The sequence below is a fragment of the Seriola aureovittata genome, chromosome 22, assembly GCF_021018895.1.
Source record: "Seriola aureovittata isolate HTS-2021-v1 ecotype China chromosome 22, ASM2101889v1, whole genome shotgun sequence".
Classification (NCBI taxonomy): Eukaryota; Metazoa; Chordata; class Actinopteri; order Carangiformes; family Carangidae; genus Seriola; species Seriola aureovittata.
The window spans coordinates 13145548-13173094 of NC_079385.1; the positions used below are offsets into that span (position 1 = coordinate 13145548).

At 40.2% G+C, this 27547-nt stretch overlaps 4 protein-coding genes across 7 annotated transcripts in view; 3 read left to right on the forward strand and 1 right to left on the reverse strand.

Annotated features, from left to right (window-relative positions):
• Positions 1-2471, forward strand: part of col7a1l (collagen type VII alpha 1-like) — a 55347-nt gene extending 52876 nt beyond the window's left edge. For all 4 annotated transcript variants that reach the window (XM_056367947.1, XM_056367949.1, XM_056367950.1 and 1 more), the window contains 3 exons: positions 1302-1373; positions 1890-2075; positions 2214-2471. In XM_056367947.1, the coding sequence (XP_056223922.1) occupies positions 1302-1373; positions 1890-2075; positions 2214-2233 (278 nt within the window). In that variant the 3' untranslated portion in view covers positions 2234-2471. The remainder of the gene's footprint in view (positions 1-1301; positions 1374-1889; positions 2076-2213) is intronic.
• Positions 2472-5668: 3197 nt separating this feature from the next.
• Positions 5669-8496, forward strand: ucn3l (urocortin 3, like). Its single transcript, XM_056367155.1, has 2 exons — positions 5669-6396; positions 6787-8496. The coding sequence occupies exon 2, from the start codon at positions 6797-6799 to the stop codon at positions 7277-7279; it is 483 nt and encodes a 160-aa protein (XP_056223130.1). The 5' UTR covers positions 5669-6396; positions 6787-6796; the 3' UTR covers positions 7280-8496.
• A 951-nt stretch (positions 8497-9447) lies between these two features.
• copg2 (COPI coat complex subunit gamma 2) lies at positions 9448-17765 on the forward strand. Its single transcript, XM_056367819.1, has 24 exons — positions 9448-9584; positions 10173-10225; positions 10336-10416; positions 10537-10608; positions 10727-10806; positions 11148-11223; positions 11348-11440; positions 11575-11661; positions 11808-11965; positions 12121-12254; positions 12480-12547; positions 12794-12982; positions 13540-13635; positions 14050-14293; positions 14491-14566; positions 14809-14912; positions 15109-15234; positions 15343-15411; positions 15581-15762; positions 15919-16048; positions 16319-16416; positions 16583-16721; positions 16996-17094; positions 17347-17765. Exons 1-24 carry the CDS (start codon positions 9548-9550, stop codon positions 17475-17477), a joined length of 2622 nt encoding a protein of 873 aa, XP_056223794.1. The 5' UTR covers positions 9448-9547; the 3' UTR covers positions 17478-17765.
• Positions 17766-18083: 318 nt separating this feature from the next.
• mest (mesoderm specific transcript) lies at positions 18084-24421 on the reverse strand. The gene is made up of 12 exons (XM_056367820.1): positions 24270-24421; positions 23818-24008; positions 23000-23079; positions 22824-22901; positions 22540-22676; positions 22350-22408; positions 21806-21846; positions 21628-21698; positions 21445-21546; positions 20005-20081; positions 19504-19567; positions 18084-18450 (listed from the first exon to the last, which is right to left on the reverse strand). Exons 2-12 carry the CDS (start codon positions 23969-23971, stop codon positions 18333-18335), a joined length of 981 nt encoding a protein of 326 aa, XP_056223795.1. The 5' UTR covers positions 23972-24008; positions 24270-24421; the 3' UTR covers positions 18084-18332.
• Between the last annotated feature and the right edge of the window lie 3126 nt (positions 24422-27547).

Here is a 27547-nt window from a genome sequence, read left to right on the forward strand (position 1 = left end):
GCTCAAAATGCTCCATTTCATGAGTTTCATATTTCATATATACTTGAGTTTAAACCTGCAATAACCGATATTTTTGGCCACTTTGGGGCAGTGGAGACATTGACATATCATCACCTTTTAACTTGATATGTCAAACCTATCGCTTATTTACACATCCAGTAGTTAAGGAACAGCATTATCATTCCTTTTTGAGTTGAGGCTTTGCCACCTGGCAAATGTTATATTTACACTCTTTTAGCTTCTGAGGGAAATATCTGGCTCTCTAGCTGCTAAATGCTCCAATATGTTGACCAGCTAGTCTCTAACTGTGTCTCTAACGTAGCACATAAAGAGGAAACTGAGATGTTGGAAAGAGCTGCAGCAAAACAGCTGTGACAAGAATGTATCATGTTCATGATGTATACTTACAATACGATTGGATGTTACCTGTCAGCTGATAGCCACACAACTGGTCAACGAGCCAGTGACTGTGAAGCATGAATGAAGCTGTTAATGCTAATCAGCTAATGCAACCACGACTTCAGTGCTCTGCCTTAACTAGGCTGCTACGCTGTGTTAGTTTGATTAAAGCAGCTGTAACTAATATTTTTACAATAACATTATATCAGATAACAATGTGAAAACAATGTGGAAGGTGTCACTGGTAGTGGTGAACCTGAATCTGACGCTCCTTCCACCATCCCAGTCTCTATGTACAAAGTTTTAAGGGCGTTGAAGAGCAGAGAATTTTCCATAAAATCTATCTGTATAACCTTTTGCTATAAATGATCAGTTCCTTGATGCAAGTGTCTTTGTCTTTTGCTTTTTACCGAGTGTCGAATTATCCACAGAGGTTTTCTCCTCTCCATAACTTAAGATCCAGACATCTGATGACTAAAATCCTTCATCTGGTTAAAATATATAGTTGAAAATGACCGAGGTGTAAAAGGTGTATCTTAATAACGTGGCTTAAAATTGGATGAAATGTCAATTTTGACCACTTCTGGTGGGCAACCACAACGCCGACACATGCACAAATGGGACATGACGCCATTGACAGGCGACTAAATGAAACGGACCATTAACATGATCAAAATCACAGATTTCTCTAGGTTTGAGAATTGCTGGAAAAATTTGGGTTAATGTAAGCACACAACTCAAAAAAAATATATAACATAGGTCTGGTCATTTTAATTTTTAATTAGACATTTTAATGTGGAAAAGTTACACGTTATACCTTTTAAGTGTCGGTCGTTCTAGGTTCTTGATGGTTGAATCTACCAACCTATAAAATTTCTCATTGGTTTTGTTTCTGGCTTCAGATTCTCTTGAGGGAGGGACTGTGGAGTGGGGACAGAGAAAGAGAAGAAGGGTATTTGGAACAAACACTGCTGGTGAGTAGCCAAGACAACTAATTTTCTTTTTATCTTTCTTCCTCCTCTCTTCTTCCTCTTGTTTACTTGCTCTGTATATCAAAACTCCTATTTTTTGTCTGTTTTTTCTTGATATTTCATGTTTCATCTATGAGTAATGCGTTGAAATTATTAAGAGCACAAGGTGGGAGAGAATGATAAGTAATTCTTGAATGTTTGACTGCCTGTGTTAGATTTCATGAGGCAGCTTATAGATAAAAATATGAAATGAGAGAGGAGATATGAAGTGTAACAGAGAATGTGGTAAAGCATGCGGTTAAACTTTTACTTTACATCAGAATTGATGACAATGAATCAATAAAATTCAGCAACTCAGCTGATGGTTACTCATTTGTATTACACATCCAACACCTGAAATTTTGGAAAATGGGATGAATCTGTAGCATCTTAATTTGTTGGACAGGTTCAAGGTTTTTTTTTTTTTTTAACCTTTTTCACCTCGCCTCTCACCTCTTTTTTTTTTCATCTCACCTGCAGTTTCAGCAACAGACCGCTGCCTGGAGCCCATGGCAGAGGGGGCCTGCTCAGAGTACATTCTGCTCTGGTACTTCCACCCTCGCTCAGGGGAATGCAGACCGTTTGTGTATGGGGGCTGTGGTGGGAACAGAAACCGATTCTCCTCAAGACAAGAGTGCCAGAGTTGGTGCGGGATGGAGAGGAGAGGTACATGAATTATATCTTATGTAACAGCTGATTAATAAGATTTTTTTCTTAAGAGAGGTTTTGGTTGTGATCTGTGGATGTGAGGATACTGTAGATGCACAATTGGTCACTAAAAGATAATATATTGTTCACACTCAGGCACTGAACCCCGGAGATGAAGCCAGCAACCCAAGATAAGATGCTCCTTTTTGTACATAATTGTGTAAAATGTTATTATTTTGTGTTTTATGTTGCTTTTATTTATGTATTTTAAAAGCGGTTTCTTGATCTGTTGTATGGTTGTAAGTGTTAAAAATCAAAATGTGAATATTCATTTTGTAATTTTTATATATATGTTTCTTAAAAAGACTGACATTAGAGTGTCAACATTGATTAAATCTGTCTTTACTGTTGTGATTTGTTGTTGTCGTGCTCGTCTCTCTCTTGCCCACATCTTTCAACAGTATCTCTCTTTATCTCTTTACAGAGCACTCAGTCAACCTTTCTTATGTTTTGTCAATTGCCCTGCATCCTGTGTGGGGCGAAAAATAAGAAGCTGATGGCTGATTGCCTGCTGCCACCTCCATCACTACATATGTTGCTTTGGCAGGGGGTGTTATGGGTCAGGCTGGGAGCCAGATGAGGGGCCAACAGGGGCCCAGTGAGGGAGATCACGCAGGGACTGATTTTCAGGACTCTCCATCAGACCAACGCAGCAGTGGCAGGGGATTCCTGCGTGGGTGTTGATGTGGGGGCAGCACGCATTGAAGGGTTTTTTTTCTGGCAGTGTGACACATGAAAATACACGACATAACTGAGATCACCAGCTTTTCATTGGTTGATGTTTTGAGCAGGATACTCAAGTATTCGCTTGTTACTTCTGGCTAAATTTTCATGCCAATATTCAGTGTTTTAATTTAACATCTTTGGTGCAATGTGCTGCAACAGCTCCACTATCAGGTTTCTTAAATTGAAGTAAATTCATCAAAAGGTTGCTCACTGAAAAAAATCAGTGTTTAAAGCAGAAATTATATTCACCTCCAAGTGACACGAGAGTCTTTCACATACGAGCCTCCAAAGACTCCTTCATATTAGTCACGATTCTGCACCATAATATACTCCCACATGCTGACATGCTTCATAGATCTGCAAGATATGGTTACACAGTCTCCAGTGACAGGCTGTTCTCAATGAAACCACACCCCCCACCAACCACAACCAAACCAAGTCCTTAGACAGGTCCCACACTGCAAAAACAACAACACAAACCATTTGTAGAAACTCAACAACTATGAGATGGGTTGGCATGGAATTTGGCACAGATATCCTAATGATTTTGGGGACTTTTCCTCTAGAAAGTTTTCACTAGTGACAGTGAAACAACTTTGTATCAAATAAAAGTGAAAGTACCTCAGCCTATTTGTAGATCTTCTACCAGTTATTAATAATAAGACTCAATACCAGACTAAAATAACACTACACCTTCACACCTACAATGAGTAAAATGCCTTGATACAAGGACACAGATGACTTCCTAGTTCAAGTGTCTGACAACAACATAATCTAGCAAAGTAATGAAAGTGTGATTTTCCATTGAAGTTGAGGCGGAGCAAGTCATTCCATTTCAGAGATCAATTGCAGAGCGGAGGCAAGAGTGGGAGGACATCTCGTTGCACTGTGTGTCACAGACTGTGATTACTCCAGCTGTGAAGACTTGCAGTCATATTAATCCTACAATGAAGTTGCTCATTAGAGCTTGACCCAACACCCTTTGATCCTCTCAGTCCTTCCTTGCTCTTCCTTCATCTTGATGTGGTAATGTACATCACTGCGGGTGGTTTCCATGGTGTGTGTCGCATGCGCACTCAAAGTTTTAATTAAAACACAATCTTCTCAAGACATGTCAGATGTCTTTCCTCTTTTGAAATCAAGTAACCATATATCCAGCATGAAAATCATATATACTGGGTAATGTTATCAAACACAGTTGTTATGCATGCTTACTCATTTGAGCCTTTTCCCTGAGCTTCAAAGAAACCACATAAACAAAGTCTGCATCAGTAGATTTGAAAGTGATATCAGTGAAGAAATCTGATGGGAAAAACTTTGTGTATGTTGCAAACTGATACTGATAGGGGTGACAATGTATCATATATCTATTCAAGGGATTATAAGGGTTAATAAATTGTAACCAATTACTTTATTATGGTTATTAAGGTGTTTGCTAATGCTAGTAGATCAGTTATCACCAGTTGCCAGGTTGTGAAAAAATCCCTTTCGCTGTAGTTTATTGTCCTCCAGTCTCTTCCTTTGTCCTTTTGTCCAGCACTTCACTTCATCAAGACTCCTACATGAATATGACCACTTTCCTTCTAACAAAGGGTTACAGAGCATCTGGACCAAAATCCAACGGTTACAACTGCAGACTTCATCACTGCAAACCATTAAGTTGTACTTGGCCCCAAACACAGACTCAGAAACATATTATCTAATGCTATAGTTACTGTAGATGGCATTGCCCTGACTTCAGGCACCACTGTAAGGAATCTCAGAGTTATCTTGGATCAAGATATGTTCATTTACTCCCACATCAAACAAACATCAAGAACTGTAATTTTTTCTCTAGATAAAATTGCAAAAATCAGGTACATCCCATCTCAAAAAGATGCAGAAAAACTAGCCCATGCATTTGTTACTTACAGGCTGGATTTTTGCAGTAACTTATTATCAAGCTGCTCCAACAAGTCTGTAAAGACTATCCAGTTGATACAAAATGCTGCAGTGCAAGGCTGACATGAACTACGAAAGGAGATAACATTTCAAAAATATGATAAAATCCAGAATAGAATTTAAAAATCCATCTCACATACAAAGCACTAAATGGTTAGGCACCATCATATCTTAAAGAACTCATAGTACCATATTACCCCACTAGAACACTGTTCTCACAGAATGCAGGTTTACTTGGTTCTCAAAAAGTAGAATGGGAGGCAGAGCCTTCAGCTGTCAGGCTGCCCTCTCCTGTGGAACCATCTTTGGGTCCAGGAGGCAGACGGCCTCTTTATATTTAAGAGTAGCCTTAAAACATAAAACTCCTTTAAAGTCCTCTTGCTTTCTGCAGGTGTTGCTACCTCTGGAGCTGCAGAGTCTGGATCTGTGATTGCAAGCCACCTACTGCCTCCATGATCCTGCTTAACACCCACTGCTACAATTATTATCATGAGTGTCATTATTAGCCTCTTTATCAATATAATTATTAGCCATATTATTAATATTATCCTATTATGATCACTATTATAAATCTCTATGTGGAAGCTGGATTAAGCTTTTCTCTTTTTCCTCTTGCCCCCACCCCCACCCTAATCCTCACATTTGAGAAAATGTTTGATATTTTTACTGTAAAAATGACTACAAGCTATTTATTAATAATCAATATAGTTGCCAATGACTCGACTCATTAAGTAGTACTGCTAATTTTAAGTTTGCACATAATTGTAGAAATGTACAAGAGGAGACCTTCTAACCACTGTACACAAATATGTCACAATAAGGCATTAAACAAGGTATCTTTCATAGAGAAATAAAATTCATTAAGTCTTCCATGTGACCTCAGTACGACACTGCAGAGATAAAGATTTGCATTTTCTGTTTCATACTTTATTTGCTTTAAATTTAAGAAAGTGTTGGCTGAATGACGAACTGTCCGTGGTCCTGAATGATGAACTGTCCCTGGTCCTGAATGATGAGCTGTCCCTGGTCCTGAATGTGAGCTGTCTGCGGTCTGAACTTTACAATCCTACAATCCTGCCATGTAGCATGTTTTTATTACTAAAATAATCTTTTAGGGTGAGTAAATGTTAACATCAGGCGTATGTCACTACTGTGAAAACCATCATATGAAACTGCATGTAAAACTACAACGTCTCTGGTTGCATGAAACATAAGTTTTTCCTAAATGTCTGTAGTCGTGATGCCTCATGTTCACCGACAGGAGGTCACATTTACCAACTTTTTTTTTTTTTTTAATTTACCACTACATCACTGCATCACAACCAATGGGTACAGTCCAGAGCAAAGCAACATGTCAACGGGATGACGTTGTTGCTGGCGTAGGGCTGCAGTTTGATGGCTCCTACTAAATGAATGCAGTGGGAATGGACGAGCAAGACACACTGCTGGTCAGACAGGGCGCGCTGCTGACCTCCAAACTCATTGTTACTTTATCAGGATTTCTTATCAGAGTTTCACTTGTGAGGATTTCTGCCTTGTTTGTTTTTTTCTCTGCAGGGATACGTGTTGGTTGACCTCTCTGACTGTATTCTTTATTATAAGATACTGGGTGGTAAGTTGAATGAAAATTATTGCATTTCCTTTAATCATTATCCTGTGGCCCAAAATACACTTAACTTTCATACGTAAAAGCTTTAGCTTCTGAACCATCGAACCTAAACAAGATCTTAAGAGTCCTGATATCATGTTTTTTTAACCAGAGAATAGAGATGTAACACTATGGAAGAGTGTTATGCTTGTCTTCAGTGTAAGTACACATGTTTAACTGACTTTATTGAAGAGATAGTGCTTGTCAGAGCAGTGTTAAGACTCACTGCATCTTATTTTAAGAGCCACTTCATGCTCACCCTGTTTTGTCACTTGCTTTAAGATTAATAAATCTAAGTGAAAAATTAAGTACACATTTTTCTTGCTTCTCTCTCTTTGCCTGTGCTGGTCCCAGAGGACACAACATGCTGTCGTCCCTGAAGACCCTGCTGCTGCTCTCGGTCCTGTGCACACCGACTTCCAGCTTGTGCCTCCGTCTCTACCAGACTCGCTCCGACCTCCTGTGCGATGACCAGGTGTCAGTCGGGCTCCGGAGTGACGAAGACGAGCCGGGCTACTCCCCCATGGACGACTGGGGGTCGCTCCTGCAGTCCGCGGAGTATCTCTCCTCCTCCTCATCTTCCTCCTCCTCTTCCTCCTCTGCCGAGTCCAGCCGAGAAAAAAGGACCTCAAGTCCCGCAAACTATCGCTTCATGAGCAGGACGAAGCTCAGAGGGCAGATGCTCCGGAACAGCAGCAAAGGGGACCGGAGGAGCAGACTGACCCTGTCCCTGGACGTCCCCACCAACATCATGAACGTCCTCTTTGATGTGGCCAAGGCCAAAAACCTGCGAGCAAAGGCGGCGGAGAACGCGCGTCTCCTGGCGCAGATTGGACGGAGAAAGTGAACATGTTGGACAACTTTAATTTAACAGACAGCCATGACCAGTGTTGGCCTCGCTACTCAGTTGTACTGAATTATTTCTTGTTCACTTTTAAAGTTATTGTGTTGATTTGTTCCTCCAGGGTAACGGTATTTTCTTCTAAATACCCACACATTACAGGTAAAGAAGCGTTTCTCATATCGCGATAACTTAGTTGCTCTCATGTGAAAGGTCTTTGGGATCAAAGTCTCTCATCTTTTTTTGCTCCAATAAAAACACTAAGGAAACGTCTATTAGGGACTAAAAGTTGGATGATGATTCTTGATTTTTTTTGTTTTAGGACAGCTCAGCTTCAAACTCGTAAATAATAGGTACAACATTTGATCGATAAATCTAGTTGACTAGAACTGTCAAATTTACGAAGTTATTTATTCTTAAATTAATTTTGAACGTTTAATTTATTTATGTTGCAGTTTCGGTGTGAATAGTCCACTTGTTTCTTATGCAGTATCGGACATTTTCCAGCAACAGTGTCACTATCTTGAATCAAGACAGAGTAAGGTCAAGAGCAATAAGGACAAAGTCATTTCACTTGTATCAAGATGATTGATAATTTCAGCCAATAGGACATGAGACATATACTTTTTGCATTAGAAACAAGTGAAATGATCTCACACTGTGGCAGATTCCTTTCAAGTCTAAAAAGAAACTTTTAAGATTCCTGTTCATAATATTATTGTTGTTGTTATTATTATTATTATTAAAGACTGAAGATGGGCATTGGTTGCAATTAAGCAGGCACAGATCTCAGATTTTCTTTTCCAGTAAAATGAATTCTTAATGCCTTTACTTTACCCCAGAGTCATCAAAATTTAAATCTTAGACTAAAGAAGAACAAGGAAGCAGCTGTGATGATCAATTCTTACGTCCTTAGCAAAAGACCAATGAAATGTTTTGCTATTCTGTTGCATAATCGTTACATTTATTTTTATGTTTTTTTTCTCTTTATGACTTTGTTGTACATGGGAGCCTGTAACTATTCCAGGTTTGAGGTGAAAACACAGAGTGGCAAAACGCAACATCGAGCACTGACACTGAGCTATTGTACAAACCAACTACATGATCATGAAATACAGTAAAATGCAAATGCATGGGAATGTATGTGTTCATCAGATGTCTGTTATTTTTATATTCAAAATAAAGGATTATTTTTCCTCAAATAAAGCAGATGTAACTAACTACATTTGCCTTTTATATGCATCATTATGACCAATGGGATTCATAAAATATTCCTATAAGTTATTATTCCTTTACTTCTTTATTATTCATAAAGCTTGACTGATACACATAACCGGCTGGAATTATCTTAGCATAGATATATATTTGTATCATTGTATGTGTCTGCCAGTAAATAACATAAATTGCAGTACAGAGATGAGATGCAAATCATATGTTTAAGCCATGGACTTCATAGGTAGTTTGGAAAGTACTGCCATTACATACTCTGCCCACCAGAGAGAACTGACAAGTTTCTTTTCATTTGCTAAATATACCAGTTAGTACATATCTTGGTCACTTTTCTTTAATAATCACATTTAATGTAAGACCCATGCTAGAATTCGTGTTAGTATTACCATTAAAAATACATTTAACAAAAAAAATTTCAAACAAATCAGGCTAAAGAAGCTTTAGGGTTTGGGGTTAAAGAGTTCACGTGCCTCATATAAGAGACCAATGTCGCCATCTTGTGCTCATGTGTGATAATTACACCCCAAGTTGTGAAGCATATCTGCAGGTGTGTAGTGCAACAGGTCACCTTGCTGGTCTCGTGTAAAACGTCAAAAAAAATAATCTTTATATTTCATCCATATCACAGTTTTGAGTCAGTTTGTCGATTTGCACTGTTTGTCGATTTGCAATGTTAATAAGCTAAGTGCTTATTTTTGTCCTCCCAACTCCCCATGCCCATACTGTCCACCACAAGTTGGCTTTCGATAAAATAGTGTTCTGTAGCGACCCTGTTTAGCTCAACTTGAATAAACAGAATAAAAGGACGTTTTAACAATTGCTATAAATTCTAATAGAAGTCTTACTACCCATCTGTAAAGGTAAATGGATTATGTAGCAGCGGCGCCCCCTGCCGGTCCTGATAGTGAATGGTTCTGACGTAGTTCCGTCGACGTGGACGTTGCAACAGGAAGAGTTTTCACTTCGGCTACGTGGAAGTAGCATTTCATATGACCGAGGCTGAGAGCATCTTCTGCCCTCATCCGTCAGTTTCATTCCGAAATCATGATTAAAAAGTTTGACAAGAAGGACGAGGAGTCTGGTAAGATTGGAAAGTTGTTATTATTTTACTTTAGATACTGTAAACGCTTGAAAAATGAAATCGTTTCTGGGCTGACAAGATCTTGTTCGCTTTGAAAGCTAACGCGGTGCTAGCCTGTTAGCTTATTAGCTAGGATAAATTAACCTGACTGGTAACCGCGACTTGAAAGACAATTTATATGTACATGTTTATATGTATTTAGGTCGGTTGTAAACTGAGGTGCAGTTGCAATTAAATTACTGACATCAAATCACTAATGTGACTCCGTTAATGTTCAGCCTTAGCTAGCCATACTAGCATCACAGGCTCGGCAGTGCCAGCTGGATGCTGTGATGATAATTAACGAGTTATTAAATATGTGTGCTGCGACATTAAACTCAGCCTCTGTTGAGATTGTTGCTTCAAATGAGTTGAGATCTGGCTTTAAGTGTGCGTGTGTTATTTCTAGTTCATTCTATGATTATTTGAATTGAATTCCGTTAAATGTATGTAGTTTAAGTAGTGTGTGTGTTGGGTTTAAATAAAATTCAGCAAAAGAGGATAATGGTTGATTGCACAGACTTCTGACCCCACTGGTTTGACTTTTAGGAAGTGGGTCGAACCCTTTCCAACACCTGGAGAAGAGTGCCGTGTTGCAAGAGGTAAAGTTTTCACCCGGTTTTGCTTAACACACGTTTTTCACATATAAGGCAAAAAGTATCCAAAGAAATAATCCACTGAAATGAAATAAGGTGACATTTCTTAATCACAGGCACGCATTTTCAATGAGACACCTATCAACCCAAGGAGATGCCTCCACATTCTCACCAAGATTATCTACCTCCTCAATCAGGTACAAAAGTCGATTGACAAAAACATAATGTAGCTCTTTATTGGCATGTTTTGATTTGATGTCTGTCCACCCATGTTAACATCTTAACTCTCTCTCACTTCCATGTCTTTGTTCATTCAGGGGGAGCATTTCGGGACCACAGAGGCTACCGAGGCCTTCTTTGCCATGACAAGGCTCTTTCAGTCCAATGATGTAAGAAAATGCTGATTTTATTTAAAAAAAAATTTGATTCCATTTTAGCCCAAGCAGCATAGTCAGCATGTATTGTTGAAATGCAAATATATAAAAGGTATACTCTCTTTCATCTCAGCAAACCCTGAGGAGGATGTGCTACCTTACCATCAAAGAGATGGCCAACATCTCTGAGGATGTCATCATTGTCACCAGCAGGTTTGTACCATGACATGGCTATGGAGTATCACATGCAAGAAGACAGTGATATTTCACCTAGGAAGTGTCTGAAGCACTCTGCAGCTTATTAATATCTGTTGTTATAGTACAGCTGTTATCACCCAGTAACTCCAGGATACATAAAGTTACAGATCTGGATGGATAAAAAATTTGATTATTTTTATTGTGAAATCTGTTATAAAGGAAAGATGTGTTTGACTATTTTAAATAAGCACAGAGGAGAGCAAGTATTTGTAAATGTGTTTTGTAAGGGTTGCAATGTGTCCACTTTTCTTTTGAGGTCACAGTGTCTTAGCTTTTTATCACGTGGTATTTTACAGCCTGACCAAGGACATGACAGGGAAGGAAGATGTGTACCGAGGACCTGCCATCAGAGCCCTCTGCAGGATTACAGATGTGAGTGCTGCTTCATCTTTGTAATCTGCCCCCACCTCTTCCTTCACTTTGCCATGACATACAAAAAAAATACCCGTTATATTCTCCAACTGTACTTACTACATTTTCCCCATCTTCCCCACAGACCACCATGCTGCAGGCCATTGAGAGGTACATGAAGCAGGCTATTGTTGACAAAGTGCCCAGTGTGTCCAGTTCTGCCCTGGTCTCCTCATTGGTAAGACATGGAACAGTATCAGATTTTACTTGAAAATGTTGTTGTCATGTGATTAATATGAACTACTACTACTACTGTGTAACTGTATACCAATGTATTCTTGCTAGTGATCTTTTCTGTTTGTATGTGTATAGCACATGGTGAAGATGAGCTATGATGTGGTGAAGCGCTGGGTGAATGAAGCCCAGGAAGCTGCTTCCAGTGACAATATCATGGTCCAGGTGGGTAGGACAAACACACATGAAGACAAAAAAAAAATTTTTTTGCATCACACTAAGTATTCATAAATTGAACATGTCAGTTGGTTCAGATTGAACTAATATAGTTTGATATCATTGTTGTTGTTTGTGTGTGTCCTGTTCTCCAGTACCATGCCCTGGGCCTGTTGTATCACCTCAGGAAGAATGACCGTCTTGCTGTCACCAAGATGCTTAACAAGTTCACCAAGTCTGGTCTCAAGTCTCCTTTCGCCTATTGCATGCTCATCCGGATCGCCAGCAAACTGCTGGATGAGACAGAGGGAGGGTGAGTAGACCTGAAGTGGTTCGACACACAGGGACATCTGTGTAGTTGTATAGAACAGCTGATTCCTGAGTGATGTGTTATTTGTTATCATATATAGTATTATAGGCATATTGTGAGGCTGTTGACAGCATTGTATATTATCTTCATGTTTACAGTCATGACAGCCCCTTGTTTGACTTCATTGAGAGCTGCCTGAGGAACAAGAATGAGATGGTGGTGTATGAGGCTGCTTCTGCCATTGTCCATATGCCCAACTGTACTGCCAGAGAGCTGGCCCCTGCTGTGTCAGGTCAGTAGTTTACTCACATCACATTCACTCTCTTTCTCCATTTATTTTGCGCCGTCTCTCTGTATTGTTGATTCAGAGCATACCTTGTTTATTCTTAGATTCATTTTGGCGTCAGCAGGATGTGCTGTGCTGACAGAATTCAATGATGTTTGATGAATGATTTTGAGCTACTCTTCTCATTACATGTTTATGAATGTAATTGTTAATGTGTGTGTCCTCCTGCAGTGCTACAGCTCTTCTGCAGTTCTCCTAAAGCTGCTTTGCGATACGCTGCAGTCAGGACCCTCAACAAGGTACAGGACCCTCCCCATCCCTTCTCTACATGGCTTGTTATTCAGTTGTTGCACATGTGTTAAAGCAATATCACATAAAAGACCTTTATTCTTACTCAGCTAGATACTTAAGACATGACTGAAAGTGCATTGCAGTAATTTATTTTTTACCTTTGCTGACAGAGCACTGTTTATACTTCAAAACAAAGTAAAAGATGAATAATGATACCTCGAGCACTATACTGACACTTCCTTTGTGTCCACCAGGTGGCGATGAAGCATCCTTCAGCCGTCACAGCCTGCAATCTGGACCTGGAGAACCTGATCACTGACTCGAACCGTAGCATTGCCACACTAGCCATCACCACTCTGCTCAAGACCGGCAGTGAGAGCAGCGTGGACCGACTCATGAAGCAGATCTCCTCATTTGTTTCTGAGATCTCAGACGAGTTCAAGGTCTGACATTTTTGTTTTAGTCTTGTTTTATCCTGTATTTGAAAACAAAGAACAACAAAATCCAGACACAAGGGGGTCAATAATGAATAGAAAGATCTGACCTAAGCCATTATGTTACCTGCTGAAATGTCCTCAATTGGGACTTCAAAATCCTATGATCTATGATCTGTGATCTGTGATCTGTAATCGAGTCCAACCTCTGACTTCCACTGAGCAAGAAACAGATAAACAATTAAGCTTTCTTTATGTATGAAAAGCTATCAAATGCACTTTTAGAAAGGAAAACCAGGCAGAACTTTAAGTTAAAAACGCCTTAGTTAAACCACGCCTGAATGTTGTACTGGTTTTGTAATACAATATTTGTTGAAATTGAGAATGTATTGAGAGTATTTTTTATTTTATTTTATTTTTTTTATCCCTTTGGATTTCCACTTCTGTGGCCAGGAAAGATTAATTTCGAAAATCAATTTCAATGCTTTGTCCCCATTTTTAAATCCTGTTATTACTGTTGTGTTGTCTGTCATCCTGAATCTGTCCCTGATACTTGTTTACTTCAGGTGGTGGTGGTGCAGGCCATCAGCGCTCTGTGTCAGAAGTATCCCAGGAAGCACAGCGTCATGATGAACTTCTTGTCTAACATGCTCAGAGATGATGTAAGTTGATCATTAACAGAACACTGACTATCCTTCACTCTTTGGTCTTTGCCCTGCGAGGGACCTTCCTTGATGATATCATTAGCTGCACAGAAAACTTGCTGTAAATGCTGTTTTTTTTCATATGATTCATTAAATAGTTGGTATTATAATTATTTATAGTGCAAGAAAATGAGTGTTTATTGAAAGTTAAATACAAGTTAAAATTACCACACATAGGTATGTGGATGGATAATGCTTGGTTATTATCAGTTTGTCCACTGATATTGGTGGTTTGGGCTTTTTATCTGGCCCAGTAGATCAGTGTTCTGATGACTATTACTTAAGTTAAAGCCTACAGTTTATGTTGCAGTTGTGTGTTCACTTCTAAGTTGAGCACAGGCCTCACAGTGACCGTCTCTCGTCTCCCTGCAGGGCGGTTTTGAGTACAAGCGGGCCATCGTGGATTGTATCATCAGCATCATTGAGGAGAACCCAGAGAGCAAAGAGACGGGCTTGGCCCACCTGTGCGAGTTCATCGAGGACTGCGAGCACACGGTGTTGGCCACCAAGATCCTGCACCTCCTAGGCAAAGAGGGTCCACGCACACCGCAGCCCTCCAAATACATCCGCTTCATCTTCAACCGCGTGGTGCTGGAGAGCGAGGCTGTTCGTGCAGGTGAGACCGACTGAGGAAGCCAGCACCTCCAGAATTTCGTGTATCTTAACCTTTGGCAACTCCAGATGCTGATCTTCAATATCCATGCTGAGACTCTTATGTCTGCATGCCTCTTACTTAAGCAACATATTATGCAGTTACATGACAACCAGTTTACTAGTTCATAAATATGTGTTTGTTTCTCCTTCCACCCTCAGCTGCGGTCAGCGCTTTGGCTAAATTTGGAGCTCAGAATGATGATCTGCTGCCAAGTGTCCTGGTTCTTATGCAGAGGTATTCATTTACTTTCATTGGTTGTGTTTTTTCCTTTCATGTGTGGCTGCAATCCTTCACTTTATTTGGAAAAAACACATTGACTAAACCATTTATTTTATGACCATCAGTGACCTGGGTAAATTTAGACCTTTCTCACTCTTTAGAAGGCATTAAGTTAGTGAGTTTATACATATTTACTTTTAGGTTCTGTTGCTGAATATGTGGTGTAGTATACCTTTAACATCTGTCTGTTCTTACAGGTGCATGATGGACAGTGATGATGAGGTGCGTGACAGAGCTACTTTCTACATGAATGTGCTCCAGCAGAAGCAGAAGGCTCTGAATGCTGCCTACATCTTCAACGGTAAGACACACACGCACGCACGCACACACACATACACACACACACAGTAATTGATTTTGGTTGGAAAAATTCCTGAGCCATATGTGCTAAGAGTGCCTTGATTGGGCTCCTGCCAGGCAGCTCACAGGGCAAAACCTCGACAAGCACAGCAAAAATGTTGAGCATTAAAGTCTCTTCTTCTGTGTTTTGCTCTCAGGTCTGTCTGTCTCTATCCCCGGCCTGGAGAAGTCCCTCCACCAGTATACCCTGGAGCCCTCGGAGAAACCTTTCGACATGAAGTCTGTCCCTCTGGTCACCACTCCCATCACAGAACAGAAGACGGGTACAAACACTGGGTTTCTCATGATTTTTGTACTCAACTGAAAAACTATTATGGTCAGGATTCAGAGTTAAGGAGTGTCTGTTAATGTTTTTTTTTTTTTTCTTCCAGAAATTGCCCCTGTTGCTACCAGCAAACTGCCAGAAAAGTTGGCCCCCTCACGCCAGGACATTTATCAGGGTATGATTGTAAAAACAATCTGTCCTTCATGGCGTTCAAGACGTGCATGATGCAGTTAGAGACTGATATTTGCTTTTGTACACAGTGTATTGGCTTGATTAGATATAATGAATAAAGAGCCTGCCTTGTCTTTGTTTTAATCTGTCTCTGCTTTTCGTCCCTCGGACAGAACAACTGGCATCCATCCCAGAGTTCCAGGGTCTCGGCCCGCTGTTCAAGTCTTCAGAGCCGGTGCAGCTGACGGAGGCTGAGACAGAATATGTGGTGCGCTGCGTCAAACACACCTTCGCCAGGCACATGGTGTTCCAGTTCGACTGCACAAACACTCTGAATGACCAGCTCTTGCAGAAGGTACCAGCAGTGTTACTGCTCAGTTTCATGATCACTTTTATTTCATGAACTTGTTTTTTTCATGGAGATTCAGTTAGATACGCTCTTATAATTTACTTTTTGTATTGGTGTGTCGGGATTTCAGTTGTGAATGTAACATGTGGTGCTTTGTGTCAGGTCATAGTGCAGATGGAACCATCTGAGTCCTACGAGGTGATACACTACATCCCAGCTGCCAGCCTCCCCTACAGTCAGCCCGGTTCCTGCTACACTCTGGTCCGGCTGCCTGATGATGACCCCACTGCTGGTAAGACCGATGGGGCATTGTGGGACTTACTGAGGCAGTGACAGAAAAAACAGGATTTTCCTGTTGCTGCTTAAAGAGACTGAGAGTTCATAACATTTAGATCAACAACAGGAAAATCAAAGTCACCAGAAGCTGCAAACATTGTTATTTGTGATACATGTACAAGGTCCAAAATAATAGGTTTTGAGGAGAAAATGTGTTTCTGAATAAGCAAAGTGAAGAAGAGCTCAGTGAGGATGAAGATTGTTGATGTGTCCCGTCTGTCCACAGTGTCTTGTACATTCAGCTGCACTATGAAGTACCTTGTCAGGGACTGCGACCCCAACACAGGAGAGCCTGACGATGACGGTTATGACGATGAATACGTGGTATGTGGTCGCAGCACATTTACAATCTCTCAAAACAAGGAGCTTTGTGTGTTTTCATCAATGTAAATGATCTTATTCTTTTGTTTGTCTATGTTGTTTGACACTTATCTCCAACTCTCGATCTTTCTATCTTTTTATGCGTTTCTTGTCCTCTGTTCCTCTTCAGCTGGAGGATCTGGAGGTGACAGTCGCAGACCACATCCAGAAAGTTTTGAAACCAAACTTTGGAGCAGCGTGGGAAGAAGTGGGAGATGAATTTGAGAAGGAAGAAACCTTTGCCCTCGCGTCTGTACGGACTCTAGACGGTACGCACAAGTCCAAAATTTAGGCTGAAATTTCTAATGCACTTAATTCAAAATAAAGGTGAAAGTACTGAGGTGTATTTCTTCAAATAGATGCATGTTTGCTCACTACTTGTATTGAATGTTCAGCATTAACTTTTCATTCACAAACTGGACTCAAGTCTGAAGTTTCAGTACTTTTTGTGTATATTTTTGCAAATAACTGCTTCCAGAGATTTAACACAGCATGTCAAGGAATGTCAGCGTTCGGTGACTAACCTGTGTTTTTCATGTACAGAGGCGGTGGGTAACATCATCAGCTTCCTGGGAATGCAGCCATGTGAGCGCTCAGACAAAGTTCCAGAAAACAAGAACTCGCACGTCCTCTTCCTCGCTGGTGGGTGTTGGATGTCAGGATGGTCACTCTTTGGTCTAAAAAGGCTTTTTTTCATATCACCAGTACTACATACATTACTACAAATAGATTGATTTTAGTGGTTTAAGAACATATTCTCTCATTTTGATACCTGTCTGATAAAACATATGCCCTATGTCCAGACTGCATTTAAAAATACCTTTGTAACTGACATGCCTGCTGACTGAAGGTGTGATATGATTGGTCAACAGCTCTCTCTCCCTCTCTTCTCAGGTGTGTTTCGTGGGGGTCACGACGTGCTGGTTCGTGCCCGCCTGGCGCTGGCCGACGGCGTCACCATGCAGGTGACGGTTCGCAGCGGAGAGGAGAGCGTTGTTGACGTCATCCTGGCCTCTGTGGGTTAACGTGCTCACAGTGCAACTCTGTGCTGATCGCAACAGCGAGACATGTTATCTCTGCACGATAAACTGTCTGAAATGTCACTTTCACAGCTCTAAAATTACACGTGTAATGCTTTTGTAATTATTACACTGACACCATCCAACTTGAAAACCAACAAATGTTTTATTATTTCTAGCATATAAACTGAAGTGTTTCCGCTGTTTTCTTTATACTGTCTTCTGGTCCTCACCCTTCGCGGTAAGCATTTTCTTCTGTCAAATCTACAATAAAGTCCTGACTGTCAAAACACACCATGTCCCATTTGTGTCATAAAAAAATACTTTTTTTTTTTTTTGTACAAAACTAGTTTTATTTGAAGAAAAGTTGACATTTAGTTTTTTCATGAACATCAAGAGACATGTAGAAAATCATATCAAAATTCATTCAGAATGCAGCTGATTGCAGGACAAAACAAACACCAGGAAACAGGGAATCAAAACAGTGTCCCACAGATAAATTCAAATGTCACACAATCAAACTGAACTTACAGTATCATGCTTCCTCGTAGGGTTTATAATTGAACACTCACCATCAGATTAGTCATTCAGTTGCATTAAGTACAATTGATCGATCTTTTTTTTTTTTTTTTTTGTTTTTTTTTAGCTCAGATTTTATGTCTGTGATGGGACCTGACATCTCAGAGATTAATGCTGGTAAAGTAACCCATCAGTTGTGATTAAATCTCAGTTTAAAGCAGCGTTTCTCCTGGTTACAATCATCAGGAGAGTGTTATCCACCACGTGATCATTTATCACTTTGGTACACTCAGCTTGAACAGGTTTTAGCATCATTCTTGAACATGGCTGTTGCATTTCCCGTCAGAAAGAGTGAATAAAATTGAAATATGCATTGAGGAAGCCAGTGGGATCCTCCAGCTGAGGGTAGTGACTGATGTGTTCATCCAAAATGGTGACTGTCGACCTCTGGACCAGCTGCCTGCAGGGACAAGGTGCATGATTTAGATAAACAAGATCATTAGTGCACAAAAGGCACAAGAGCAAAGCTGTGTTTGGAACATTAGGAATCGTGTTGGATCTGTGAACTGTCCTGATGGCCTAGCTGTTTAAGGTCATGACCGTGAGCCACAATGTGCCTGGATCGAACCTAACTGGGCATCTTTGCTACATTTTCATTTTCTATCCACATTTCTACTAAAATGGTCAAAAGTACTTCATCAAAATATTTCATGACTTTCCATTTATTCCAGTGAGACCATTTTTCTATGGTGGATATAAACTAGGAAACTATCTTTGAGCAAAGTTGTGCAGGAGACGATGCAGCTTTTTTGTCTCAGAGGAAAGACTCAGATGTGAATGAACAAGACTCCAACTGTGTGAAAGATGATTGAAACATGGACTCGAGGTCCTGAAGAAGACTCAATAAACCAAATATCAAATGAGATTCCCATCAAATCAGTGGGAAATGTGAAACCTCTAGAGTGAAGTTGGTAGTAGTGGGTTTTAAAAAAAGGAATTTCTTTTTTTTAAAGCTAAAAAAGCACTTCTTATTCTCACAGTTTTGCCTTGATTGTGGTTAGAACTCTCAACCTTATAGATCCTAACCCCCACCCCCCACCCCCCACCCCACCGCGCCATCTGCTGCTTCATTTCCTTAAATAGGTTTGACTGCTATTTGTCAGAAATGACATGACGTGAAACCAGAAGAAAAAAAAAAATGAAACACATGGACCGAAACTAATTTCCATATACAAATGAAAAGATGACTATTACAGGTATTTACTTTCTGACGTACATCTTGTATAATGATTTTTTTTTTTTTTTTTTTTTTTTAAAAACAACACATTTTTACACAGCCCTCATCTGACATTTGTAAATGCAACTAAAGTCCAAAGATGTGAAGTGATGTATGAAATTTGATTTTTTTTTTGTCCTCTTTCAGACTCAATGAGTGAGCTGCAGGAGGATCTGTCAGGAGAGGCGTATTACAGATCATCTGAACGGGGTTTAAGAGTCAGGAGGGGGCACTCACTGGTAAACACGGATGAACTGAGGATGGGGGTTGACCGGGTCCAGGGGTCCGTAGATCATGTGCACTGCAAAACAAGACGGAGGGCGGAACACTGAGACTTGGGTGCGTATGTCAGCATGCTCACAATGACAATGCTAAAGCCTATTTGCTGCATTGTTCATGAAGTCTGTGTCAGTAGCGCACACACACACACACACACACACACACACACACACACACACACACACACACACACACACACACACACACACACACACACACACACACACACACACACACACACACACAGACACACAATTCCCTCCTGAGCTCGTGATCACAGATGGACTATGAGGCCGCTCCTCGCAGCGTAAGCAGCTTAGCATCAGCAGCTCTCTGGCCGAGGCTGCTGGGTCAATACACCTCAAGGAAGTGCATGGCCAACACAAAATCCACCCTCTGATTTCTTCACACAGACACACACACACACACACACATCAGGAAATGTCTGACGCAACTCACGTGGGACGAAGGTGGAAGTGAGCGCACCCACCCACCGCTCTCTGTGTTTCAATCTCTGGTTGATGTACTGGAGAATACTGAGAAAGCAGAAGCAGAGGTGAGTGAACACAGAGGGGGACAGTGATGCAAGCAACACAGAGTGAGCAAAGACACACACACACACACACACACACACACACACACACACACACACAAACAAACAAACACACACACACACACACACACACACACACACACACACACACACACACACACACACACACACACACACACACACACACACACACACACCTGTCCAAAACTAGGTTGCCATCATTGTAGCGCAAACCCGTCCACATGTCCCAGAACTCAGCGTCTGTGGGCTGCGTGTACGGACCGAACACTTCCCCGATCCTGCCAGTCAACAGAAAACAAACTTCACACACTGGTACATGTGTTTCTGTCACTGTGGAACAAGCCTCTGGACCCGCTTACCCCTTTTGGAAGATCATATAGTTGGTGAGACGAGTCAGGAGCGGAGCCAGAAAACTGGAGTCCTTCAGAAGCTTTGGGATACAAAACAAATTCCTGTTCACTCTCATCAGCTTCTTAAAATCTTACACTGTGCATGACTATGCTGAAAAGTAAGTGGGAGAAAAAAAAGGTGACTCACCGTCTGCAGCAGCCGTGGGTAGTGTGTTTCTGGGAATATGCCTGTTGGAAATACAAGTGTCAGCACTGCCTGTGTCCTTCACAGCATAATAATCAGACTTGGTGTGAGTGTAGGAGCTGCAACTAATGATTTAATGAACACAAGTTGAAGTCTTAAGACGGCTAGTCCGAAAAACCAATTAGCAGTGATATAAAGAGATAAAAGCAGAAAACCCCTTAAAATTTAGACGCTAGATCTAGAAAATGGCGATAAATTACTTTTTTTTTGGTGCTCAAGTGTCAGTTCATACACAGCACAGTGAGCTGCTTTGCTACACGGAGCAGGAAGAATTCAACCTGAGATGACAGGAACTGCATACACCTTCAGACTGACGGTGTTTCAGTCTGATGTGCAATAAAATGATTTTGGCTTGTTTGGAGAATGGTGGCTGAATGGAGGTCTTGTTGAGAAAGATTTATTCTTTTTCTAACTCACTGATTACAGAGCGGTAAATCCCTACAGTTGTTAACTACAACATGACCAAAGAAAACAGAGAACACCATACCTCCGTTGGAAAGACACAGGCTGTTAAAGGTCAGGTGACCTGTGCGATTTTGGTCACTCCTGGCAGGACATAGAAAAACAGCACAGAGAGAAGGGGCGGTGGTGGTTAGCATTTCATCATTTACTCTGTTTTGACAATTTGCATAAACACACACACACACACACACACACACACACACACACACACACACACACACACACACACACACACACACACACACACACACACACACACACACACACACCTGTCCAAAACTAGGTTGCCATCATTGTAGCGCAAACCCGTCCACATGTCCCAGAACTCAGCGTCTGTGGGCTGCGTGTACGGACCGAACACTTCCCCGATCCTGCCAGTCAACAGAAAACAAACTTCACACACTGGTACATGTGTTTCTGTCACTGTGGAACAAGCCTCTGGACCCGCTTACCCCTTTTGGAAGATCATATAGTTGGTGAGACGAGTCAGGAGCGGAGCCAGAAAACTGGAGTCCTTCAGAAGCTTTGGGATACAAAACAAATTCCTGTTCACTCTCATCAGCTTCTTAAAATCTTACACTGTGCATGACTATGCTGAAAAGTAAGTGGGAGAAAAAAAAGGTGACTCACCGTCTGCAGCAGCCGTGGGTAGTGTGTTTCTGGGAATATGCCTGTTGGAAATACAAGTGTCAGCACTGCCTGTGTCCTTCACAGCATAATAATCAGACTTGGTGTGAGTGTAGGAGCTGCAACTAATGATTTAATGAACACAAGTTGAAGTCTTAAGACGGCTAGTCCGAAAAACCAATTAGCAGTGATATAAAGAGATAAAAGCAGAAAACCCCTTAAAATTTAGACGCTAGATCTAGAAAATGGCGATAAATTACTTTTTTTTTGGTGCTCAAGTGTCAGTTCATACACAGCACAGTGAGCTGCTTTGCTACACGGAGCAGGAAGAATTCAACCTGAGATGACAGGAACTGCATACACCTTCAGACTGACGGTGTTTCAGTCTGATGTGCAATAAAATGATTTTGGCTTGTTTGGAGAATGGTGGCTGAATGGAGGTCTTGTTGAGAAAGATTTATTCTTTTTCTAACTCACTGATTACAGAGCGGTAAATCCCTACAGTTGTTAACTACAACATGACCAAAGAAAACAGAGAACACCATACCTCCGTTGGAAAGACACAGGCTGTTAAAGGTCAGGTGACCTGTGCGATTTTGGTCACTCCTGGCAGGACATAGAAAAACAGCACAGAGAGAAGGGGCGGTGGTGGTTAGCATTTCATCATTTACTCTGTTTTGACAATTTGCATAAACACACACACACACACACACACACACACACACACACACACACACCTGTAGAGCAGCTCCAGGGCCACGGTGTCGCCGTAGTCGTGGGACACCAGGTTGACTCGCTGGTTGCTCAGACCCAAGTTGGATACCAGCGCCTCCACCACACTGGCCTGCTCAAAGATGGAGTACCTGTGTGGTCGCTGTGATTCAGGAACAGGAGAACATGAGTAATGGTTGGGTGCAGACGCAGAGCATCATGCAGGAAATATAAGAATCTAATAATATATAAAAATAAAACAGAATTCTCATAGTTAAAAAACTACAGGGGGAGCAGAAAGTTTACTCACTGGCTTGTCGCTGAAGCCAAACCCCAGGAAGTCCAGGGCAATGACTCGATGGAAGCGCTGTGTGAGCGGCTCCCAGATCTATGAGGGAAAAAAAGAAACACACACACACACACGGTTTAAGAGGTTGTAAAAACTTGAGTGCAATGATTTAGCTACTGAGCGCGTGCAGTGGGGACCTTGTTCCAGTCGTAGCTGGAGGTGGGGAAGCCGTGGAGCAGAATGACAATGTCAGAGCTTCCAAGAGCACCATAGGAGTCTGGTTGGAGGAGAAAAGAGACAAAAAATTAAAAATAAAAATATACATGTATGTTAGAAAAAAGAGACAAATATGTTCATGACAACTCTTGGTGCAAGGAGGTACGGGAATATTGCGAATGTCTGACTCCAGAGGAAAAGGTGTGTAAGACAGAAAAAAAGTGCATGATTGGGTAACTACAAAGTCACAAATGAGGCTTAGATGACTAGTCAGATAATCAATTACTCAATGTGACAGTTAATTGACAACCATTTCAATAATCACTTAATTGATCAAGCAAGTATCTGAATCCTGCTTTTCATGTGTCCTTTACCCTGGAAACAGCAGCTGAGAGAGCAGTCACACTGCAGGGTCGGAATATTATTTTGCGCAGGAGCTTTTGATCATATCACATGATCTTCATCTGGTGCATTTGTAAGCCAAAGTCAACGAGAAGCCCTTTAAGTGCTCAGAAAAACCTACTGATGAAGATTATGCATTTTGACTTAAAGCTACATGGCTTTTTTCTCAACTGATCAGTTTGAAGACCCTCAGCCTCTGGCATTTGTTTCTATTTTTGTCATGGTATAAATTAAAACGATTAACTGTTAGATTACTGATCAATCAATAATGAAAATAGTCACTATCAGCAGCCTTATTCACAAGCGAATACTATAACACTGAGAGTCTATGCAGACATTTGACATCACAGTACACAATATTACTGTGGTTGAAGACGACTCTGAAGTGCAGCCTTGCCTCTGTAGAAGATCTTCCTGCCTCTGAAGTGGAACACCTCTCCGGCATTGTGCCACTTCTGTAGGGCTGGTGAGAGCTGAGGGGGCGGGATGTGCAGGTAGACGGCCACCAGCGGGATGCAGATCAAACCCACATGAATCCACCACTCCCTCATCTTGAGCACGGCGGTGGGGGGAGTCGCATTCCTGACTCTGAGAGACGGGGCCAAACGCAACAAGAGGACAAGTTAGCAGGAATACTGAAGGGTAGGTTCATTCTGTTAACTTTATTTCTCTGAGGGATCATGCATAGAGGCGTAATCACAGACAGGAATGAGCATATATTCCTTCCTCCACACATGACATTACAGGCAGTATCTGTGCATGATCGATTTCAGAGGGAGAATGACCCCTGACAACTAAACGCAGCTGTGATCCTGCTCCATGTTTGCGCTGTCAGACTGCAGTACTCACAGAAATGTAGCCACCTGTCTTCAGCAGACCTTCGCCCTGTGTTCACGATCCATTACTGCAGGGCAAATTCCTGCGGAGCGGAAAGAAACGGCGGATTGCAGAAAGGAGGCAAAGCTGCAGACGTCCCACTCCGCTCCTGCTTCCGGGTTCCACTAAAGTTTCTCAAATTCCGTCATCGACACAAGACGTTAAGGCGAAAGTTCTCTTCCAGCTTTCCCGCCCACACCGGGAAGTCTCAGCGACGTGGTCGGTGCGGTTATTGTCATGCGTCTGGACGCCAGGACCGAGTGGTTCATCTTAGCAATACACAATCTTTGAGGATTGACAGCAATAAAGTGCTGAGAGAAGAGAAGTTTACTGCTCTCTGCTGGTCTGGATGTGCAGTAACATATTCTCTTCTATGAAGCATGTTTGTCTGTTCAATACAGATTATATCTAAAATTAAAATGATGAGGCAACTTTACTTTTTGTCTTAATTTATTAGTTTTACTGTTGCTTTCGTATGTTTATTTTTATTTTCAGTTTTGTATTGTATGTATTTATTTCTTTAGGTTTTATTCATATTTATTTACTTTTTTCTTCCATTTATTTAAATTTTTTATTTAATTATTTATTCATTTAATATTTTCTGGCGTGTGTGTGTGTGTGTGTGTGTGTGTGTGTGTGTGTGTGTGTGTGTGTGTGTGTGTGTGTGTGTGTGTGTGTGTTTATCATATTGTTTTTCATGACGTTTGTACTTGATGACACTTCTACGATACAAGGGCGTAGATTTGCATATGGATGGTAGGGACATGTCCCTACTAATATTTGTGTGAACTCATTCGCGGAGTGAAGTCATATTTAAGCAATAAAACAGGAGAGGGAGTGATGTTGTACTGAATATCAGCACGACTGTGATTTGGTCGTAGGTAGTAGTTCCGACCAAGTAATTTGATTGGATGAGAGGCATTCCATGAGCGCTGTGTATAATAGCACTGGGACTTTTAACTACGTGTATCACTCCTCTTCACAGGTGTTCTGTTAACAGTAAATTAGCGTTCTATTATCTATCTTAGATTGTAAAAAACTTTGCAAAGATGAATATATTTCCAGAAATAACATTTGAATCAAATGATGTGTGGTCGTCAGAAGAGGATGAGGGGAAGAAGCCTGGATACTTAAACGCATTCCTGAGGTAACATGTAGACAAAGTAGCAAGCTAGTGTGCACTGTGCAGTTCAAGAAAATGCTTTTGTGTTTCTTAGCTACAGTCCAGTACCACTCCAGTTGCAGAACTAGGTCTATTTGTGTTGGCGTAGCCAAATAAATGATACAATAATCAAACAAATCATAATCTGTTGTTGATTATTTAACTAATATGGCGCTCATAGAACTGTTGTATAAAAGCAATATCACACATGAGGTGATGTTGTTCTGAATATCAGAATATATACCATATTATGTCGTCTTTTCAGTTTTTATGCCTTACTATACTATGACTTCTTGACTTTTTATACTTTTCTATACTATGACATTTTTATGCCTCACTATAGTGTGAAGGTTTTTCACTTTTTATGCCATACTATAGTATATTGTTTTTTTCACTTTTTATGCTATACTATAGTATGTTGTTTTTTTCACTTTCAGGCTTTTTTGGCTTTCATCAAGTATGATGTTTCTTGACTTTTTATGCCTTACTGTACTATGACTTTTTTATGTCTTACTATCGTATGACTTTTTTTCACTTTTTATGCCATACTATACTATGTGGTTTTCTTTACTTTTTATGCCTTTGTTTACTATGACGTTTTTATGTCTTACTATCGTATGACTTTTTTTTCACTTTTTATGCTATACTATAGTATGTTGTTTTTTTCACTTTTTATGCCTTAATAAACTATGACGTTTCTTGACGTTTTTATGCCTCACTGTACTATGACGTTTTTATGTCTTACTATCGTATGTTGTTTTTTTCACTTTTTATGCCTTAATAAACTATGACGTTTCTTGACTTTTTATGCCTTACTGTACTATGTCGTTTTTATGTCTTACTATCGTATGACTTTTTTTCACTTTTTATGCCATACTATACTATGTGGTTTTCTTTACTTTTTATGCCTTTGTTTACTATGACGTTTTTATGTCTTACTATCGTATGACTTTTTTTCACTTTTTGTGCCATACTATACTATGTGGTTTTCTTTACTTTTTATGCCTTTTTTTACTATGACGTTTTTATGTCTTACTATCGTATGACTTTTTTTCACTTTTTATGCCTTAATAAACTATGACGTTTCTTGACGTTTTTATGCCTTACTGTACTATGACGTTTTTATGTCTTACTATCGTATGACTTTTTTTCACTTTTTATGCTCTACTATAGTATGTTGTTTTTTTCACTTTCAGGCCTTAATAAACTATGACGTTTCTTGATTTTTTATGCCATACTATACTATGTCTTTTTATTTTTCACTTTTTAGGCCTTACTATACTATGTCGTTTTTTTTTACTTTTTATGCCTTTCTATACTATGACGTTTTTATGTCTTACTATCGTATGACTTTCTTTCACTTTTTATGCCATACTATAGTATGTTGTTTTTTCACTTTTTATGCCTTAATAAACTATGACGTTTCTTGACTTTTTATGCCATACTATACTATGTCTTTTTTTTTTCACTTTTTAGGCCTTACTATACTATGTTGTTTTTTTTTACTTTTTATGCCTTTCTATACTATGACGTTTTTATGTCTTACTATCGTATGACTTTTTTTCACTTTTTATGCCTTAATAAACTATGACGTTTCTTGACGTTTTTATGCCTTTCTATACTATGATGTTTTTATGTCTTACTATCGTATGACTTTTTTTCACTTTTTATGACATACTATAGTATGTTGTTTGTTTTTTAGTTTGTTGTTTTCACTTTTTAGCCCTTAATAAACTATGTCGCTTCTTGACTTTTTATGCCTTACTGTACTATGACGTTTTTTGACTTTTCATGCCTTTCTATACTATGACGTTTTTATGCCATACTATACTATGACGTTTTTATGCCATACTATACTATGTTGTTTTTTTTTTACTTTTTATGCCTTTCTATACTATGACGTTTTTATGTCTTACTATCGTATGACTTTTTTTCACTTTTTATGCCATACTATAGTATGTTGTTTTTTTCACTTTTTATGCCTTAATAAACTATGACGTTTCTTGACTTTTTATGCCATACTATACTATGTCATTTTTTCTTACTTTTTATGCCTTTCTATACCATGACGTTTTTATGTCTTACTATC